We start from the raw sequence: 23587 nt of genomic DNA, 5'->3' as shown, positions 1-23587 counted from the left end.
AGCTGTATCTGCAATAGTGTAGCTGTATCTCAGTATCTACAATAGTGTAGCTGTATCTGCAATAGTGTACCAGTATATGCAATAGTGTACCAGTATCTGCAATAGTGTATCTGTGTCTGCAATAGTGTACCAGGATCTGCAATAGTGTAGCTGTATCTGCAATAGTGTATCTGTATCTGCAATAGTGTACCAGTATCTGCAATAGTGTATCTCTATCTGCAATAGTGTAGCTGTATCTGCAATAGTGTACCAGTATCTGCAATAGTGTACCAGTATCTGCAATAGTGTATCTGTATCTGCAATAGTGTACCACTATCTGCAATAGTGTAGCTGTATATGCAATAGTAGCTGTAGCTGCAATCTGTAGCTGTATCTGTGTAGCTGTATCTGCAATAGTGTATCTGTATCTGCAATAGTGTACCAGTATCTGCAATAGTGTATCTCTATCTGCAATAGTGTACCAGTATCTGCTATAGTGTATCTGTATCTGCAATAGTGTAGCTGTATCTGCAATAGTGTAGCTGTATCTGCAATAGTGTAGCTGTATCTGCAATAGTGTAGCTGTATCTGCAATAGTGTACCAGTATCTGCAATAGTGTATATGTATCTGCTATAGTGTAGCTGTATCTGCTATAGAGTATCTGTATCTGCAATCTGCAATACCAGTATCTCTGCAATAGTGTACCAGTATCTGCAATAGTGTATCTGTATCTGCAATAGTGTACCACTATCTGCAATAGTGTAGCTGTATCTGCAATAGTGTAGCTGTATCTGCAATAGTGTAGCAGTATCTGCAATAGTGTAGCTGTATCTGCAATAGTGTAGCTGTATCTGCAATAGTGTAGCTACCAGTATCTGCAATAGTGTAGCTGTATCTGCAATAGTGTAGCCATCTAGTGTATCTGCAATAGTGTAGCTGTATCTGCAATAGTGTATCCATCCGCAATAGTGTACCAGTATCTGCAATAGTGTACCTGTATCTGCAATAGTGTAGCAGTATTTGCAATAGTGTAGCCAGTATCTGCAATAGTGTAGCTAGCTGCATCTGCAATAGTGTACCAGTATCTGCAATAGTGTAGCTGTATCTGCAATAGTGTACCAGTATCTGCAATAGTGTAGCTGTAGTGTATCTGTATCTGCAATAGTGTAGCAGTATCTGCAATAATAGTGTAGTTGTATCTCCGCAATAGTGTACCAGTTTTTGCAATAGCGCACTAGCATTTGCAATAGTGTACCAGTTTCTACAATAGCCGCTGTATCTGACTGAGTGTAGCTGTATCTGCAATAGTGTAGCAGTATCCAGCAATAGTGTAGTGTAGCTGTATCAGTGAAATAGTGTAGCTGCTGTATCTGCAATAGTGTAGCTGTATCTGCAAATAGTGTAGCTGTATCTGCAATAGTGTGTACCGCAGTAGCGTTTTGCATCTGCAATAGCGTACCAGTTTTTGCAATAGTGTACCAGTATTTGCAATAGTGTACCAGTATCTACAATAGTGTAGCTGTATCTGAAATAGTGTAGCTGTATCTGCAATAGTGTAGCTGTATCTGCAATAGTGTAGCTGTATCTGCAATAGTGTAGCAGTATCTGCAATAGTGTAGTTGTATCTGCAATAGTGTACCAGTTTTTGCAATAGCGTACCAGTTTTGCAATAGCGTACCAGTATTTGCAATAGTGTACCAGTATCTTACAATAGTGTAGCTGTATCTGCAATAGTGTAGCTGTATCTGCAATAGTGTAGCTGTATCTGCAATAGTGTAGCTGTATCTGCAATAGTGTAGCTGTATCTACAATAGTGTAGCTGTATCTGCAATAGTGTAGCTGTATCTCAGTATCTCCAATAGTGTAGCTGTATCTGCAATAGGGTTGCTGTATCTGCAATAGTGTAGCAGTATCTGCAATAGTGTATCTGTATTTGCAATAGTGAACAGCTGTATCTGCAATAGTGTACCAGTATCTGCAATAGTGTAGCAGTATCTGCAATAGTGTACCAGTATTTGCAATAGTGAACCACTATCCGCAATAGTGTAGCTGTATCTGCAATAGTGTAGCAGTATCTGCAATAGTGTAGCAGTATCTGCAATAGTGTAGCAGTATCTGCAATAGTGTAACTGTATCTGCAATAGTGTAACTGTATCTGCAATAATGTAGCAGTATCTACAATAGTGTAGCTGTATCTACAATAATGTAGCTGTATCTACAATAGTGTAACTGTATCTGCAATAATGTAGCTGTATCTATCTATCATACCAAATTTCACAACAATACTTCCAGACGTGGCTGAAAACCTATTCAATAAGAAAGCACTGGGACCATAAATGAAATCCCAGCAAATACAGCAATTTCTGGATATACCACTGCATACATGATATGTGCGAGGTAGCACCTGAAGAAAATACCATCAAGTACAGCAATGTCTGGATATACAACTGCATACATGATATGTGCGAGGTAGCACCAGAAGAAAATACCATCAAGTACAGCCACAAGTGTCTGTTGCTTGCCTCACATTTTTCTGGAATATCATTTTAGATCTTGACAAAATGATGTCAAAAAGGCAGGAGCTCCTGTACAACAAATAACATCGCTGCATGTATACATGAAATTACATGTAGTCTGATGGATAACGGACCCATCAGAAAGACAAAATGTCACAAAGCATGCAACGATGTAAAGTGTCCTGAGGTATACCAGACAAAGCATCGCACTTTTTTCTTTTCTAAATACACATAAAAAACACTTAGTAATTGGAACAAGTGATATATTCAGTCATGAAGCTATGGCTGCCATGTTTGAAACTAAACCAGAATTCTATGAGCAAATCTATAAGATATCATCAGTGTGATAATAGTCACAAAATGTAAGCTTAATGACCAAATAACAGATTCCATAAATGTCACAAACGCTATAGAACTAGACAATATGAGTATGTAAAGGTCAAAGGGTGTAGCTTGTGTAGCGGCCATAAAATTTCCGAGTCCCATGCTGGGATTCCAACCACGGACCTTCTAATCCGACTGACTGACTGACTGACTGAGTTTGGTTTTACGCCGCTTTTAGCAATATTCCAGCAACATCACGGCAGGGGACAGCAGAAATGGGCTTCACACATTGTACCCATGTGGGGATTCGAACCCGGGACTTCGGCGTGACGAGCCAACGCTTTAACCATTAGGCTACCCCACCGCCCCCTTCTAATCCGGAGTTGGACGCCTTGTCCACATGACCAAAGAGGTTAACCCCGTCAGCAAGCTGACAAGGTAAGGATGTCATCTGTGGGATGACTCCACGCCCTGCTACATAGTCCCCCGTCAACAGAAGGCACGTCCCGAGCCGCATAGTTGGGTACTGAGACTTATTTTGCTCAAATTTGATATGAACGTGCTCAGCCCCACGTTGGGCGCCAATGAAGGGGCCATAAGTCCCGTCCTGGGATTCGAACCACGGACCTTCTGATCAGAAGTCGGATGCCTTTTCCACATGACTAAAGAGGTTAACCCAGTCAGGAAGCTGACAAGGTAAGGATGGCATCTGTGGGATGACTCCACACCCTGCTACACTTGGAAAATAACATTGAGGGGTTTCAGGCTGTGGCTTACAAAACATCTAAAAGATAAATGGTTTATGTTGGATGGTCAGACAAAGAATAACTGGCAAATCTCATACCATTAGCTCATTGCCCTTAACAGTTCAGGTAAGCTAAAATACACTCAAGGAATGCATTCAGACTATCTTTTGAGCATACCACACAATTACTGCATGTAATATTTCACAGTAATACAACTAAAACTTCTCCAGCAATAGGCACTGCTGGCATTTTTAATGAAAGTTGATGTGACATGAGTAATCTTTAAAGATATCATTGTTGGGACCATCTGTGGGGGGCAATGGTATAGGTCTTGAAGAAGAGTTGTGTAAACTGATCAAGAGCAAGTGCCAGTTCACAAGGTCACAAGGTACACACAAGGTCATCACCATCTTCAAGAGCACTACTGAGGAGCATCACAGCTATCCTCTGTCAAAGTGATCTGGGTGCCCATGACAACTTCCACATTTTGTGTGCGACAAAATAGCGGCACTGTCCATGTTGCTATTGCAGTCATATCTAAACTCAGATTGGATCCTCTTAAAAAACATTCAGGTGTCATCATTGGTGTCAAACAAGCATGTGAAGGTTCAGCCTCATTGGTCAAGTGGTTTCAGAGCCATGACATAAGCCTGCTTGACTTTAACTCATGTGAGCTGGAACACACACAGGTCGCCCTAACCTCATGGTACTTACCTAGCGTGATCTTCTGCACAGTAACTGGCTGTTGGGTATCTACTCCTCCACATATTGTAAATCCAAAACCTTTTTCACTATTTGGTTTCTGACTAATTTTGATATTTTTCTCTGTATAGTCCTGCAAAACAAAAAATGTCATGATAATTCACAATTTAATAATCAAAAGGCAACACAGAAGAATTTATGTCTTGAACACTGAATTACAAATCCAAGTCATTGATTTGAGTGAACGGGGGATTTAAAAGTGTTCCCATTATATTACAGCGTGCCATGTTAAAGGACAGGTTGAAGCCCACTGGGTAACAAGTTTGAGAATATGAAGATGACAATGACATTCTTCCCTGCGGACTGAGGTCGGATGTTATTCTCTACTTGCAGGAGAAAGCTCACACACTCACAAATTGCGATATAAGTGCAACAACTTTTAACGCCATGTTCAACCCCATTTGGTGTTGACACACGTGTTAGAATTGTAGAGACAAAACTCAGTTAAAGAGCAGTAAATCCACCTGAAGTCATCTGTCCTGCTGTGTTGTCTAAGGGACTTCAACTTTGCCCCTGTAATCTTGGCTTGTTTAGCATCAGCTTGTTAGCAATACCAATAACAAAGAAAATGAAAGAATGCGGTTTTCCTGTACTGCAGGGAACAACTGACCTTATCTCAATCCAAGTATTTGCTACAGCTATGAATTAATTGTCCCTGTAACTTCCCAAAACCACTCTTCCATAATACTCACCATTCGGTCAATACAAGGTCACAATCATACTCACCATTCAGACAATACAAGGTCACAAACATACTGACCACTCAGACAATACAAGGTCACAAACATACAATTCAAATCACAATCATACTCACCATTCACTCAATACAAGGTCACAATCATACTCACCATTCAGACAATACAAGGTCACAATCATACTCACTATATAGACAATACAAGGTCACAATCACACTGACCACTCAGACAATACAAAGTCACAATCATTATCACCATTCACACAATACAAGGTCACAATATCATACTCACCATTCACACAATACAAGGTCACAATATCATACTCACCATTCAGACTACACAAGGTCACAATCACACTGACCACTCAGACAATACAAGGTCACAATCATACTCACCATTCAGACAATACAAGGTCACAATATCATACTCACCATTCAGACTATACACGGTCACAATCACACGGACCACTCAGACTATACAAGGTCACAATCATACTCACCATTCACACAATACAAGGTCACAATCACACTGACCACTCAGACAATACAAGGTCACAATCATACTCACCATACAGACTTTATATGGACACAATATCATACTCACCATTCAGACAATACAAGGTCACAATATCATACTCACCATTCACACAATACAAGGTCACAATCATACAGATCGTTCAGACAATATCAAGTCAAGTCCACAGAACGTCTTATAAAATGCACACATGAAACTGTAACATTTTGTAGAAGTAGCCAAACATGTGATTATTATGGCATGCCGCACAATTATAACAATATTTTGTCCACCAAAATTAACTGGCCAAAAAAAGTTAAAACAATTTCGAACATTCTGATTCGTCCATTGGATTCTGTTGTTTTGCAGGTTTCCATCATGATACTGACGGGATCTACCAAGGCATAGAAACTTGTAGGTCTCGCTCTACAAAATCTTCAACTTGGTTCTTCTTTGTGTTTTGATGTCAGCCACCATCACTGTGTTGTCTGGGGACATATTGATCCACATTATGAGTGATAACAGGTCCTTCCAGAAATCATGTACACTGTAGATTGCAATCATGTTGAGGCAACTGACAGCCCCTCTGGTGGTTGCCAGAAATCTTGTGTTTTCTTATATTGTCCGTATGAGCTCCACAATCAAAGCATCATGGTAAACATTCAAATGTTGGAATTACCGGTGGATTGCACATCATGTCTTTCTCTCAGCATGTCCATCTAGAGAAATCATTGAATGGCATTGGAGTCAAAGGAGGGATGGTGTATCTCCAAACCTGAATCGTGAGCCTTGTAGCAGCATCTACCAATAGAGTGTTGCTGGACCATTTTGCCACATCTGCGATCCTGTGTAGCTGGAATCTGGTGTTGCTATAAAGATAGACTGAGCTGTATCCAATGTGAGCAGGTAAAGCGTGTGACATAAAGATAAACTGAGCTGTAACCCAAGTGAGCAGGTAAAGCGTGTGACATAAAGATAGACTGAGCTGTAACCCAAGTGAGCAGGTAAAGTGTGTGACATAAAGATAGACTGAGCTGTAACCCAAGTGAGCAGGTAAACCGCGAATGCTGTCATCGTCATACTTATTGTGCCTCAGGTCCGTAGGGCCATGCTAGGTGGCCGTATTCCGATGCCTTGGTATGGAGGCCAAGTGAAGTAGTTCTTAAACTCATATATAATGAGAACAAAAGGTTGAGATCCAGTTCAACTTTTATTCAGTATATACAAGGAAGTAATAACGCGAATGCGGAACCGTCCCTCATCTGCGTTGTTTGGCCGATGTAAGCTGCTGAGCCAGAACAAGAGGTCCGAACTGGTGTAGTCCGTGACAGAAAACTCTCGCAGGTAATGTGAAGAGAAGACTGTATCAGAATGCCAGAAGCAACCTTCCATGATAGCAGTCAAGGAGCAGTTGCTATGGAAGGCCATCGTCGAGGCTAGTGCACGAGTCTCATGAGGATTGGAGGCGGCAGGAGGAGGCAACCCTGCAATGGTGTAGGCTCGCAGGATCGTGGCACGCATCCAGAAGGCCAATGTGGTCCGGGAAACCTCAGTTCTTGAAGCGTTCGACAAGGGTATGAAGAGGCGCTTCCATACCAAGAATGGTGGACAACGGGGGAATGGTAAACATCCGGTCCGGTTGCCCTGGCTTCCATCAGGCCCAAGAATGGTGGACAACGGGGGAATGGTAAACATCCGGTCCGGTTGCCCTGGCAGTTGGTTTTTCGCAATGAAGTCCCAGCGGAGACCCTGGAAAGCCTTTTCACGCTTCTTCCACTCGAACCGCACCCGATTGACATCAAGCGCATGCAATTCAGATATATGAGCAGCGGTAGCCAAAGCCACCAAGAAGAATGTCTTGAATGTCACTTGTTCGAAGTCCTTGTCTTCTAAAGGTTCATAGTCTGTAGAAATCATATGACGAAGGACGATAGACAGATACCAGGCCGGAGGTCTGAACTTCAGAGAGTCTATAGGAGAGTAGTAGACTCTGCAACTCGGGAACAGTGGAAATCTTCGTGCCCGTGGTGGTAGCCAAAACCGAGTTAATAGCGGCTAAGTAGGTAGCTAACGAAGTACCCTTGATTTTCTTAGTAGTGCGGAGATGCTAGAGAAACTCAGCAACGACCTGAGCCGAGGTGGAAGTGGGAGATGCTATTCCCCTAAGCTTGCAATAGTCTTCAAACTTCTTCCACTTGTTGTTGTACAAGGAACAGGTCGAAGAACAATGCGCTGAATCGATAGCTGTGGGTACTCTGCGAGAGTAGCCCTTAGCTATGAGAGACCCTGAAGATGCGCCAAACGTGTGATTGAGGGTCTGAGGTGACCCATGGCGCAGTTCTGAGTGAGAGTGAAGAAGTAGGTCGTCCCGGTTGGGAAGAGGTACTGGGTTTGGCTCTGCCAGGCTTCTTAGGTTGACGAACCAACTTCTCGCTGGCCAGAAGGGTGCGACCAAAAGCAGTAGTATGTTGCTGGTGGCCAATAGTTTCTGTATTACTGTTGGTAGCAGAGCTGGAGGGGGGAACGCGTAGGCATTGAGACCCTCCAATGAATTGTCTGATTGGATCAACAGACTGGTTGATTGAAGCTCTGTTGCCCAATGTGAGATGGCTTGAATTACCGCCTTGAATTGCAGCTCATTTATATGAAGTACCCGTTCGTCGGATGACCACAGCCCGGCCACTTGGTGATCGAGGAAGTGAGCTCCCCAACCCATGAGGGATACATCGACGAATAGGTGATGAGTCGGTGCAAAGGGCATCATAGAGACTCTGGCGCACCATTGAAGAGCCACCATTGAAGGACTGGACGAAGCGGATCTGGAAGGCAAATTAGTTCCTTGGGGTTGACGGCCTGAAGGTACGGGCGTAGAAATCGCTGTATCGGCCGAAGTTGGAGCTGGCCTCTGTACGTTAAGACTTCAGCTGACGTCAGAAGGCCCAGTAGCTCCTGCCACTGTCATAAGGTTCTCGTCTGAGATAGTGCTGGAGGAATGCATTGGTGAATCTTTATCCACCTGTCGTGAGGTACGAACATCATTCCCTGACGAGTGTCGAACAGTGCTCCGATGAATTGGAGTTTCTGAGTCGGTATTTGTTCTGATTTCGCGATGTTCAACAGCCACCCTAACTGTCTGAGCAGCGTGGTGGTGAACTGTAGCTGGCGAAGCAATACGATCGGATCCTGTTGAGCCTGGATGCAATCGTCTATGTAGCTTTCGGAGGTGATCCCTTGAAAGTGGAGGAAGCTCGTTATGGGCTTGGTAATTCGTGTAAAAAGACACGGGGCCCTGGAAATTCCAAATGGTAGGACTTTCCATTGGTAGTGATTCTCGTTGAACACGAAGCGAAGGTACTTCCAGGTGTTCTGGATGTATTGGTACGTGAAGATAAGCATCCTGAAGATCTAGGCTGATGAGGAAGTCTCCCTTCTTCAGGATTGTGCGTAAAAGGTTGATCGACACCATCCTGAAGTGAGGCGGTGGAAGCAGGAATCGTGCATTGAACAACTTCATATTGAAGATGAGCCAGAGTTTGTTGGAATTTTTCTTTGGAACCAAGAAGATGGGGGAGTAGAATCCTGGAGTGACGGGCGATGGACCTAAGAGCTCTATCGCGAGTCTAATAGCGTACCTATTGTGGATTGCAGAGTCTGAAGCTGGTCCACAGGATATGAGCGATGAGCCGGATGCAACGTCAGAGGTGGACTGCCAATAAGGGGTACCTGATAGCCGTGAAGTGGCAGGTTGGTGACATACGGTGACGACGGATGGTCCAATTCAGGGTGAAGATCTGCAATCTCCCGCCTACCAGAGTGTTGTAAATCGGAACGACTGGGAGCGGGAGGTCCCAGTCATGCGATTGTCTCAGGCCGTCACTGCTTACCAGCGCTGGTCCCTGGGCAAGAGTTGGTCCTGGGGGGGGCAACGGGAGGAACCACCACGGCCAGATCTGTTTCCTCTGCCATAACTTTGAGTGGATGCACCACAAAAAAGATTGCGTAAATCGGATTGGTAGGGGTGAACTGTGCAGTTCGACGCTGTTTTAATGAGTCCTGGAGCTGTGACTTCTGTATCTTTAACAGTTCCATCAAGACTTGAAAGTGGGTTTCTTTATCAACTTTATTAGATACTTCTTGGATGCTACCATTGAAGAGGGAGTCAGTAAGCCATGGCTGGCAAAACAGTTCTGTTTTAATTCCTTCTACCTACGAATTAAGGACAGATTCTCTGCTCCCAGATATAATCCTTCTATCTCTCATGTCCATGGCCTAACAAAAATCTCTACGGCTCCAACAGTTGATGAGGATATTGGAACCCTGTGTGGCAAACGAGCTGCGTCGCCCTACCTTATTGAGGACCAAGAGTTGGCTCACATGGATTCACCCATAAGAGACTGTAGGCCTATTAGTGGTATCAGAGCAATGATCACCCTAACGCCGGTCAGAGGAACTGTATCGAGATCTCGACGTGGTAAGTACCGAAGTAGGTTGGTAAGCCGGTGATCTGGATTCCCTAGTATGGCTAGGTGATCCGGTATGATATGAAGAACTAGTCCGGGTCGCTGTCGTTCTAGTTGTTGATCTGGTTCTGATTGGAGCTCTGGTTCGACCATCTGAATAGGATCGGCCATGAGATGTGGATCTGTACTGTGATCCCGATTGGTCAATGGCTCTGTAAGGTGATCTAGATCGTATAGGTGACCTGGGTTGGTAAGATGTGGATCGTGAAGGTAATCTAGATCATAGTGGTGATCTAAAATGATGTGGCGATCTGGATCGGGGATTAGGTGACGAAACCTTAAGTGTTGATTCATGATGAACGTCCCCCATGGGGAGACAGTTGCCTGGTTGAACGCAGTTGGCCAGGCTCCACACAAACTGAGACAGTAGAGGGGATATGTACCGTTGATCTGGAAGATGATAGTGTCGATCTAAGGTCCCCTGGTAGTGTAGATGGGACAGGCAACGAAGAATTATCGATCACAACCAGCCGCAGGTGACGCTATGGAAGGAGGTGATTGATGCGTACGTAATAGGTGCCGAACGTCCTCAGATAAGTAAGAATCTGATGAAGCGTCCATAAAATCCTCTTGAACCACAGATCGCTCTCTTGCGTGAAGGTACGATTTTCTGTCGCTGTAACTTCATACGCTTGGCGGGAGTGGGATCAGATTCTGTTGATTTCCTGTCCCTATCGGCAATTCTCCGGGCCTTAAAATCCTCATCTTTTAGTGAATTACACTTGCCACATCGTTCGTTCCAGTTACATTGTCCAATACAGTCACTGCAAGACGAGTGAGGGTCGAGGGACGAATAATTCGTCTTGCATTGAGCACAAACTTTCCTGTTCCTTGACTGATTATCAGTTTTCCCCATGATGTTAGGGTGAAATAATGTCCCTAATATACAGCACGTCCACACAGTCGTGCGACAAGAAAGAGAATGATCATTCAAGGTAGTCACGTGGGCAATTAGTGGAGCATGCTGCAAGCTTTATTAGGAACTAGAAAGCTAATTAAGGAGAGCAGCATGGAGTGCACGGGCAAATGGACAAGGAGGCCTATGGAAAAAAGTTTACAGTCGTTCCACTAAAAGTCGAAGCAAGAGAGAGAGGTGCAAGTCGTGAGATAGGATAAGTTTAAAAATATGACTTGTATCTAATTTACGATAAAAAAGTGGAAGAAAATGTGTTTAGTTTATTTTGCTAACTCTCTTTACACACTGGCCACACTTTCAGACTAATCTCACCAGACTGGCCACACTTTCAGACTAATCTCACCAGACTGGCCACACATTCAGACTAATCTCACCAGACTGGTCACACATTCAGACTAATATCATCAGACTGGCCACACTTTCAGACTAATCTCACCAGACTGGCCACACTTTCAGACTAATCTCACCAGACTGGCCACACATTCAGACTAATCTCATCAGACTGGCCACACATTCAGACTAATCTCATCAGACTGGCCACACTTTCAGACTAATCTCATCAGACTGGCCACACATTCAGACTAATCTCACCAGACTGGCCACACTTTCAGACTAATCTCACCAGACTGGCCACACATTGACTAATCTCACCAGACTGGCCACACATTCAGACTAATCTCAAGACCTTTTACTCATACACATTCACCACATGTCGTTACTTCAACGTGACAATTCACTGATGTTAAATACCAGCAGCATCTGTTGACAATCGACAACAAGACACACGATGACTGGGTACGATAACACGCAAACAAACAAGTAACTGAGCCAACCAATTCAAACTCAATGTCGTTGTATCTGAAACATATGTCCTATGTTTAATGACGGGATTTGGACCACCATCATTCCACTTCTAAGTGAAGTCACACACTTTATTCACATGTCCATTGAACTAACTAATTTGCATCCGGTGCATTGACTGTAACAATAAAGTTATCAAACACAAATGTAAACTCACCCGGCCCGATTTCCGTAAGCTTCCATACACATTTTTGTAGTGGTGGTCGATGTATGTCCATAAATCCGTTTTGGGACTCCACTGCCGTTATCCATGGCAGCTCTTTCACCACCATTTTCATAACTCCGTGAAAATTTAGTCTCCATGGTAGAAGCACTTTCACTCACATTACTTTGCCCAAATCGAGAATCACCCCCAACATTGCCAACAGATCTCCTGTGAAAGCTGTTCTCACTGTCTGATATCCTTGAGGAGTGCACTGGTTCTGGATAATTATCTCTGTCTAAACTTTCAAATGATTCTAGACGAGATTTCACATCCACTTTGTATCAACTGTGGAAGATCGAGATTTTGGCTGTTGTTCGCTTTGTTCAAACCTGTGTCTGATATCATTGATTTTGTTGGATCTGGGTGTAGATTCCAGGTTATTGCGTGAATTCTGTTTTGAAACACTTTCCCTAACTTCCCAATCTCTGTTATCTGGTAAAAACTGGCTCTCCATGGACTGCCTGTTACTGGGACTTGGTTTACTTATGGGAGACGTTTCAGGCACATCAAAAGGATCCTCAAGCATTCCATTCTTATTGTCCACGGACTGATTGTTGTTATTGTCTTCACTGGCATCTTCATTGTCCTTTGCCCAGTCAGGCACTGTGGAACTATACTGCAATCCCTGGAAACAGAAAATATTGGCAAAAATATGAATCAACAAATCAAATCAAATCAAATATGCGAATTTTTACTCACAATTTGACTCCCTATTTCAGTATGCTAGTTTTGGTGCACTCACTATTGTAGCACTGTCACTGGTGGTGAAGGCAGAATCCTGTCGTGTGCTCACATCACTCTCATCTTCATTCTCTTCTACAGGGTAGAAACTTCTTACATTCGAACTCTTACGCCGCTCTCTGCAAAATCAAGTAGTATAAAATGAAACCTTTCATTTGTACTACTCAAACATCAATCATCTGGCATAATAATTGACAAAACAGACCTTGAATTACTGCTGCACCTGACAGAAAGCTTTAGTCAAGACTCCCAAATTTACACATTCTTCCAAAATAGCAACACACAAGTGATGTTGATGCATGACATTTCAAATATTTTTCAAAATTAGTGTTTGCTTCTTATAACTTTGTCATTAATGTGTACATGGAACGAATGCACAATGCAGAAACTTTAATGCACGTTTACGTTCGAAGGTGTCAACTTGCATGAAAATGTCATGGAGAAAAAGTGGTTCATGCCATAATATGCACTGCGCAGTTCTGAGGAATCATGGGCAGTGACATTGGCAATATTTGGCTGTTTTGCTTTTGGACAATCATTGGCATTTTGCAGCTAAATGAAAACATATAGTTATGCCGCGACTCACTGCTGTAAATCGGAACATTGCAATTGGATGTCTGGAGGCTGGGGAGTCTCAACCTGCCAGTGCACGTCACCTCAGTGTTCACCAGAGTAATATCAGTCATTTATGGGACCGATATCAACAAACCAATTCTACGCATGATCAGCCAGCGCAGGATAGGTACATTCAGGTACATTCAGGTAAATCATGTGCGGAGTCGAACTGTCACAGCAGCTGCAACTGCAAGTGCAGTGCCCGGTTTAAGGAGAGTGTCGGCGCAAACCATTATGAGAAGCTGGACTTGGACATACATCCTTCTTGTGACACCTGACAGGAAGGTTTGGTCTAGACACCCAACACACATCCTTCTTGTGACACCTGACAGGAAGGTTTGGTCTTGACACCCAACACACATCCTTCTAGTGACACCTGACAGGAAGGTTTGGTCTAGACACCCAACATACATCCTTCTTGTGACACCTGACAGGAAGGTTTGGTCTACACACCCAACACACATCCTTCTTGTGACGACTGACAGGAAGATTTGGTCTTGACACCCAACATACATCCTTCTTGTGACACCTGACAGGAAGGTTTGGTCTACACACCCAACACACATCCTTCTTGTGACGACTGACAGGAAGGTTTGGTCTGGACACCCAACATACATCCTTCTTGTGACACCTGACAGGAAGGTTTGGTCTAGACACCCAACATACATCCTTCTTGTGACACCTGACAGGAAGGTTAGGTCTAGACACCCAACACACATCCTTCTAGTGACACCTGACAGGAAGGTTTGGTCTAGACACCCAACATACATCCTTCTTGTGACACCTGACAGGAAGGTTTGGTCTAGACACCCAACACACATCCTTCTTGTGACACCTGACAGGAAGGTTTGGTCTAGACACCCAACATACATCCTTCTTGTGACACCTGACAGGAAGGTTTGGTCTAGACACCCAACACACATCCTTCTTGTGACACCTGACAGGAAGGTTTGGTCTAGACACCCAACACACATCCTTCTTGTGACACCTGACAGGAAGGTTTGGTCTAGACACCCAACATACATCCTTCTTGTGACACCTGACAGGAAGGTTTGGTTTGGTCTAGACACCCAACACACATCCCTTCTTGTGACACCTGACAGGAAGGTTTGGTCTAGACACCCAACATACATCCTTCTTGTGACACCTGACAGGAAGGTTTGGTCTAGACACCCAACAGACACCCAACATACATCCTTCTTGTGACACCTGACAGGAAGGTTTGGTCTAGACACCCACCAACATACATCCTTCTTGTGACACCTGACAGGAAGGTTTGGTCTAGACACCCAACATACAACATGACATCCTTCTTCTTGTGACACCTGACAGGAAGGTTTGGTCTAGACACCCAACATACATCCTTCTTGTGACACCTGACAGGAAGGTTTGGTCTAGACACCCAACATACATCCTTCTTGTGACACCTGACAGGAAGGTTTGGTCTAGACACCCAACATACATCCTTCTTGTGACACCTGACAGGAAGGTTTGGTCTAGACACCCAACATACATCCTTCTTGTGACACCTGACAGGAAGGTTTGGTCTAGACACCCAACATACATCCTTCTTGTGACACCTGACAGGAAGGGAAGGTTTGGTCTAGACACCCAACATACATCCTTCTTGTGTGACACCTGACAGGAAGATTTGGTCTAGACACCCAACATCATCCTTCTTGTGAGACACTAGACACCCAACATACATCCTTCTAGTGACACCTGACAGGAAGGTTTGGTCTAGACACCCAACATACATCCTTCTTGTGACACCTGACAGGAAGGTTTGGTCTAGACACCCAACACACATCCTTCTAGTGACACCTGACAGGAAGGTTTGGTCTTGACACCAACTGTGACTCACCTCTCTTGCTGAATCTGGCTGAAGGTCTTTGTCTGTAGAGTTGTCTTCACCTCCCCTTCCTTGTCCTTAGTGAGTTCCTCCAGGTCCTCCTTCATCTGATATGCCTGATGGGACTGGCTCTTCCTGCGGGTCTTCCAGCTGCTTAGGTTCTGTAATCATCAAAGTCATGGCTCTACATCACCAAGGCTAACAAATCAATCACAGGCACACTTTCAACAAATACTTTTAAAAACAATTTATGAAACACTGAGGCACCAAAACAAAAAATAGAAAACTGCTGTACAATCCTCAATCATAGTTATCAGAAAGTTATTTTAGCACTAATTTTTAGTATCATGCAACACTCATACTAAAACACATTCCTTTCTGTGAGTCACTCAAGTTACACTTACTGACTGCCAGTCATCTTCTTCCTTGTCAACAACCACAGGAATCTTGTACTCCTTCTGAGTGGCAGCGACCTTCATTTGCTCCTCTGCTTTCTTGGCCAAGTCTGTCGGTTTCTGCTTGACAAACTGCAGTGGATCAGCGGTGGAAGAGCTTGTCCGGCGGTGGGGCCTGGTGGGATAGTTCTCAGTGCTCCCTGATGACTGCCGTGAGTGGCTGCCATGGTAGGATCCATCTAGACTGTCATTGGATGAGGACCTTCTGTGGTATGACCCTTGTGACAGATCAGGGCTACTTCGGTACATGCTGTTTTGTCGGTCATCTGAATACATGCCTTCACCCGTCTTGTTGAGCGCAGACTGGCTTCCATAGCGCACTGGCATGTTGTCAAACACTTGTTCATCTAGGCTATCTTCAGAACCTTTTTCATAGGATTCATAAGAACTGTCTCTATGATGGCGGTTTTCTTGTTCTTGTCTATTCCCACGAGAATTTCCTTCATGAGACCCGTAGTACTGCAATATTCATTAGACTCCCATGAACAAGAAGAGTCCCGTCTGAAATGATCATCCAATATAATGTCCTTGGAGTGATGATGCACCAGAGGTGCAAAGGCAGTGAAGTCTAGATGTGGTCCTTGGAATGACTGGTTTACAACTTTGCCTAGCCAGTATACAGTGATAGCAACCTGCAAGATACATAGGAACACAGTTACTATTATTTCATCTTTATTCAACACTACAGAGTTGTACCTTCTGGAAGTAACATTACACATGTAACACAACTTGATCCTCAGCAAGTCAAGTGTTTATGGCTTTATCAACCCTGTGAATTTAAAGAGAAAGGATAGCAGCTATGTATGAATTAGATCAGAATTCTGAGACGAACACTACAGATTGGTACTTTCTTGCAAACTTTTAACTATATTTGTGGAAGTCATTGTGGTTTCTAACAAAGGAGTAAACATTTGCTACAAAGAAAAGAAACATAATTTTGCTTTCACTTTGAGGCAAGTGAATTCACTGTTCCTGACACATCAAGTGCATATATGATAAGTATCTTGTAGTTTTTACAGATAGCATCTGTAAGGGAAATACCACACCCTCTGGTACAACCATAGCCCAAACAGTGTACGCCAGACACGAGCCCATGCTCACTCACACCCACAAATTCCCTCATTAACTTGTCTGTTTGTGTGAGAGTATATCCAGGAATAAACCCATCTACTATCCCCTACGTCATCTGCCATCCACCCAATAGTCCAGCTCCCACCTGTAACAAGCATGGATACTGAGTGGCCACCTCGCCCTGGTGAAACACGTCCGGCATGTGACAGTGAGCCAACCCACACTCATCAGGTCCATGTATGATATGGGCGGAGAAGAAACAACAGCTAGTGACCCAGTCACATACAGAACAGTCGCATACCGGTACTTTCTGAAATCTGACATTGAGCACATACACCCGAGATAATGAAATACCAAGCATTGTAACGAGACTGTAAACTAATCAGAGCCCATCACAGTCCACAACAACAAGTTGTGTCCATGATGCTAAGCGTGAATACCCTTCAGACGCACCTCCTCATCACCACAAAAGCAAGGTACATGGATGTACGAATGAACACTCTCACCTGCTGCACACCACGGACAAGAAGCAATGTCTATACACGGCAGCCAGCCTTCACTTCCCTATTTACTCTGGGCATGGTTTCAGCAATGTGTGCCACATGTCCCGTCCTTCAACACTTGCAGTCACCCCATACACCAGCCCCCAACAAACTCTCACCGTCCTGCATACCTCCATAAGGATACTCTTCACATCGCAATATTGGACGTTCTCCGTGTACAACAACGTCAGTGTGAACACAAATATCTCCACTACCTTCCAGCAAAATACTTTAAAATGTTACAAAACTATATCAAAATATTCATCAAATAGTTATTAAACATGAATATTTTCAAATCTACACAATGAATATTATGTGGCTTATGAAATCAACAAAGAAAGATTTGTGTATTGGAAAATGTTGCCAACAGTACCCCAAAGAGGATCTCAATAGACACAATGGGATGTGACTCCACTGAGGGCAAACATCACACAGCATTGCAGCTTGCACATACAAACAACTTTAGCTTAAAATCTACAAAAATCTACAAAAATATCTAACATCAACCGAATATTTGTCGCTCCCCTAAAATACCAGTTTACCAGCTACCCCCATGTGTTTGCAAGTAGCTAGCAGCAGTGAAAACATGACAAACCATATTTTGCAGGGAGAGTGAATTTTGTCAATTATTGTTGTGGCCATTGTGATTCTAACCAGATGTACCAACATTGCACAGAGGCACACCGATCGCTGGCAAAACAGCCAGCAAACAAGGTTGTGCCAAGACAAGCTAGTCAAAAAACTTCCACATTTAAATGGTTCAAGTTTGCACCTTGCGAACTCCATATTTGAATTCCTGTTTGATCATCATTGCCAGTGTTTGACAGCTGTGACAACCTGACATTCCTGGCTGAAGAGGGTGGTTACAGTCATACAAGACTTACATCACTAAAAGCATTTCAAACACATCAGCCAATATACAAATTACAAATCTACATATTTCCTGATTAATGAAGTTTTCTTTTAAACACTTAGTAAGGTGAAGATGAGTTATTTAGCTTTTTCTTGTGCATGTGTTTTGTGTCCATTTAAAAGCTGGCATGGATGACTTTATCCATTTCAAGATAGTTCAGAATTATTATGACTGAAATAGTTAGGGCATGTGTCACATGCATATGGCTCTCTAAATTGTGAGCAACCTTGTAATCAACTCCAACTTTGACTGAATCAGCAATGGTACCTCTCAGAGTAGCTTGTCAGTCTGTCATCCTAGCAAGACCCATTATGGCTATTGAACAGAACAATTTGAGCCATGCAGCAATCATGTACCTGAGCTAGCAGCACTGAAGCAAATCACTGTCCACCTCCGATATCTGTCCTCAGCTGGCTGCTGGTAGGCTATCACTGCTGGTTACTAGGTCACTATGATCTGCAGGGACTGACCTCACTCATAGCGCTTATCACACTCAATAATACACAGGTATGCTAGAAATTTAATTTCTCTTTCTCCTTACCCGCCTTGTCCCTCACAGAAACCTCTGTTGGAAGTTTAAACAGGATGACTCACCCTCACCATATATTTCACGTACAAGGCTTGCACATCGCACAATCAAGAGACATTGCTAGGAGTGATCTCATGTTGACAATGCAGTGCCCACACCTCTTGCAGTATATCACCTGTGTGGGTTGTGTGTACCTAGTGTGAGCACATACTGCTTGTAAGAATCGACATAGTACATGGCTGCTACCCGAGAAAAGCCATGTAAATAAACTTAACATGGTAGTAAAAGTAGAACATGTACATATCATACTGTAATTACTTGTGTTAAGCATTTGGGTAGTCATCATGGTCAATGTAACTGGAATACCCAGTTGGTCTGCTCCGGCCTGAAATGTGGGTGTGGCCATAGATGATATTAATGAACACAGTGACTGTATACTGACTGACTGACTGAGTTTGGTTTTACGCCGCTTTTAGTAATATTCCAGCAACATCACGACGGGGGACACTAGAAATGGGCACAGTGACTGTATAAGTAAACACCACCTTTCATATACAGGCAAACAATATTACATGAAAAGGAAAAGGAATGACAATACCCCAAAACACAATGTTATATCTAATTGAATGTTTCCTGTTGAATATTTTGTGAAAAATAAGTGGGTGTTTAAACCCTCAATGTGCAAAGAAAAAACACTAAGAGTCACCGATGAGTGCCCCTGCCTTGGTGTCACCGACGTGCGCCCCTGTCTTGGTGTCACCGATGTGTCCCCCTGTCTTGGTGACACCGATGTGTCCCCCTGTCTTGATGTCACCCATGTGTCCCCTGCCTTGGTTTCACCCATGTGTCCCCTGTGTGTCACCCCTGCCTTGGTGTCACCCATGTGTCCCCCTGCCTTGGTGTCACCCATGTGTCCCCTGCCTTGGTGTCACCCATGTGTCCCCTGCCTTGGTGTCACCAACGGTGTCACCCATGTGTCCCCTGCCTTGGTGTCACCCATGTGTCCCCTGCCTTGGTGTCACACCAATGTGTCCCCCTGTCTTGGTGTCACCCATGTGTCCCCTGCCTTTGTGTCACCCGCGCAGTGTCCCCCTGCCTTGATGTCACCCATGTGTTCCCCTGCCTTGGTGGTGTCACCATTCGTATCAATGTGCCTTGTGTCAGACACTGTCAACCCCTGCCTTGGTGTCAATTGTGCCTTCGCCCACTGTCCCCATGGTCAATGTAACGCGGGTGTCCCCCTGTCACACATGTCACAGATGTGTTCCCCATGCCCTAAATTTTACCACTCAGTATCAACATGTCCAGACACTGTCAGGAATTGTACTGACCCTGCTTTCATTATCAATGTAACATGTCACACACTGTCAACATACAGGAATGTACTGACCCACTTTCGTATCAATGTAACATGTCACACACTGTCAACATACAGGAATTGTACTGACCCACTCGTATCAATGTAACATGTCACACACTGTCAACACACAGGAATTGTACTGACCCACTCGTATCAATGTAACATGTCACACACTGTCAACATACAGGAATTGTACTGACCCACTCGTATCAATGTAACATGTCACACACTGTCAACATACAGGAATTATACTGACCCACTCGTATCAATGTAACATGTCAGACACTGTCAACACACAGGAATTGTACTGACCCACTCGTATCAATGTAACATGTCACACACTGTCAACACACAGGAACTGTACTGACCCACTCGTATCAATGTAACATGTTACACACTGTCAACACACAGGAACTTTACTGACCCACTTGTATCAATGTAACATGTCAGACACTGTCAACACACAGGAATAGTACTGACCCACATGTATCAATGTAACATGTCACACACTGTCAACACACAGGAACTTTACTGACCCACATGTATCAATGTAACATGTCAGACACTGTCAACACACAGGAATTGTACTGACCCACTTGTATCAATGTAACATGTCAGACACTGTCAACATACAGGAATTGTACTGACCCACTCGTATCAATGTAACATGTCAGACACTGTCAACACACAGGAATTGTACTGACCCACTCGTATCAATGTAACATGTCACACACTGTCAACACACAGGAATTGTACTGACCCACTCATATCAATGTAACATGTCAGACACTGTCAACACACAGGAATTGTACTGACCCACTCATTATCAATGTAACATGTCACACACTGTCAACACACAGGAATTGTACTGACCCACTCGTATCAATTTACTAACAATGTAACATGTCACACACTGTCAATACAGGAATCGTACTGACCAATCACTCGTATCAATGTCATGTCACACACTGTCAACATACAGGAATTATACTGACCCACTCGTATCAATGTAACATGTCAGACACTGTCAACATACAGGAATTGTACTGACCCACTCGTATCAATGTAACATGTCACAAACTGTCAATACACAGGAATTGTACTGACCCACTCCTATCAATGTAACATGTCACACACTGTCAACATACAGGAATTGTACGGGCCCACTCGTATCAATGTAACATGTCAGACACTGTCAACACACAGGAATTGTACTGACCCACTTGTATCAATGTAACATGTCACACATTGTCAACACACAGGAACTGTACTGACCCACTTGTATCAATGTAACATGTCACACACTGTCAACACACAGGAACTGTACTGACCCACTCGTATCAATGTAACATGTTACACACTGTCAACACACAGGAACTTTACTGACCCACTTTCGGATCAATGTAACCTGTCAGACACTGTCAACACACAGGATTAGTACTGACCCACATGTATCAATGTAACATGTCACACACTGTCAACACACAGGAACTTTACTGACCCACATGTATCAATGTAACATGTCAGACACTGTCAACACACAGGAATTGTACTGACCCACTTGTATCAATGTAACATGTCAGACACTGTCAACATACAGGAATTGTACTGACCCACTCGTATCAATGTAACATGTCAGACACTGTCAACATACAGGAATTGTACTGACCCACTCGTATCAATGTAACATGTCACACACTGTCAACACACAGGAATTGTACTGACCCACTTTCATATCAATGTAACATGTCAGACACTGTCAACATACAGGAATCGTGTCAACACACAGGAACTGACTGACCCACTCGTATCAATGTAACATGTCAGACACTGTCAACACACAGGAATTGTACTGACCCACTTGTATCAATGTAACATGTCAGACACTGTCAACACACAGGAACTTTACTGACCCACATGTATCAATGTAACATGTCACACACTGTCAACACACAGGAATTGTACTGACCCACTTGTATCAATGTAACATGTCAGACACTGTCAACACACAGGAATTGTACTGACCCACTTGTATCAATGTAACATGTCATACACAGTACAACACACAGGAATTGTACTGACCCACTTGTATCAATGTAACATGTCAGACACTGTCAACACACAGGAACTGTACTGACCCACTTGTATCAATGTAACATGTCACACACTGTCAACACACAGGAATTGTACTGACCCACATGTATCAATGTAACATGTCACACACTGTCAACACACAGGAACTTTACTGACCCACATGTATCAATGTAACATGTCACACACTGTCAACACACAGGAATTGTAAAATTGACCTGTCACTTTGTATCAATGTCAATGTAACATGTCAGACACTGTCAACATACAGGAATTGTACTGACCCACTTGTATCAATGTAACCTGTCAGTCACTGTCAACACACAGGAATTGTACTGACCCACTCGTATCAATGTAACATGTCACACATTGTCAACACACAGGAATTGTACTGACCCACTTGCATCAATGTAACATGTCAGACACTGTCAACACACAGGAATTGTACTGACCCACTTGTATCAATGTAACATGTCACACACTGTCAACACACAGGAACTTTACTGACCCACATGTATCAATGTAACATGTCAGACACTGTCAACACACAGGAATTGTACTGACCCACTTGTATCAATGTAACATGTCACACACAGTACAACACACAGGAATTGTACTGGCCCACTTGTATCAATGTAACATGTCACACACTGTCAACACACAGGAATTGTACTGACCCACTTGTATCAATGTAACATGTCACACACTGTCAACACACAGGAACTTTACTGACCCACATGTATCAATGTAACATGTCAGACACTGTCAACATACAGGAATTGTACTGACCCACTTGTATCAATGTAACATGTCAGACACAGTACAACACACAGGAATTGTACTGACCCACTTGTATCAATTTAACATGTCAGACACTGTCAACACACAGGAATTGTGCTGACCCACATGTATCAATGTAACATGTCAGACACTGTCAACACACAGGAATTGTACTGACCCACTTGTATCAATGTAACATGTCAGACACTGTCAACACACAGGAATTGTACTGACCCACTTGTATCAATGTAACATGTCAGACACTGTCAACACACAGGAACTTTACTGACCCACTCATCATCTCCTCCATAATCTAACCACATACATGTTTCTTGTCTACAGTACTGGTTGATATATTGACAAGAGTGAATAGCCCTGTAGATCAATAAGCAGATAATCACCTATTTCCTAAACTGCTGGACTTCAGTTTACTATAAAGAGAAGCAAAGCAGAAATTATAGGGCCTTGGAAACCTGCTCAGCTGGACATGATGTTGAGGCTGGCTTAAGGAAAAGCTGGTGTTTCCTACAATCTCCATTACAGTCAATGAGAGGTTCGCATGCAGGGGCACCTGACACTCACTGTTAAGATGTTATCAGA

The 23587-nt window shown here is 43.5% G+C and overlaps 1 protein-coding gene across 1 annotated transcript in view; it reads right to left on the bottom strand.

Annotated features, from left to right (window-relative positions):
• Positions 1-23587, bottom strand: part of LOC124285514 (LIM and calponin homology domains-containing protein 1-like) — a 162202-nt gene that overhangs the window by 24092 nt on the left and 114523 nt on the right. The window contains 8 exon segments of the mRNA XM_046721755.1: positions 4281-4401; positions 11991-12071; positions 12158-12206; positions 12308-12663; positions 12781-12898; positions 15259-15407; positions 15651-16166; positions 16169-16333. Coding sequence (XP_046577711.1) covers positions 4281-4401; positions 11991-12071; positions 12158-12206; positions 12308-12663; positions 12781-12898; positions 15259-15407; positions 15651-16166; positions 16169-16333 — 1555 coding nt within the window.

Source organism: Haliotis rubra, unplaced genomic scaffold (genome assembly GCF_003918875.1).
Source record: "Haliotis rubra isolate DU_JTF1 unplaced genomic scaffold, ASM391887v1 Scf361, whole genome shotgun sequence".
NCBI classification, from domain to species: domain Eukaryota; kingdom Metazoa; phylum Mollusca; class Gastropoda; order Lepetellida; family Haliotidae; genus Haliotis; species Haliotis rubra.
Note: the sequence above shows the minus strand (reverse complement) of the source record. Positions and strands in the feature narration are given on the sequence as shown.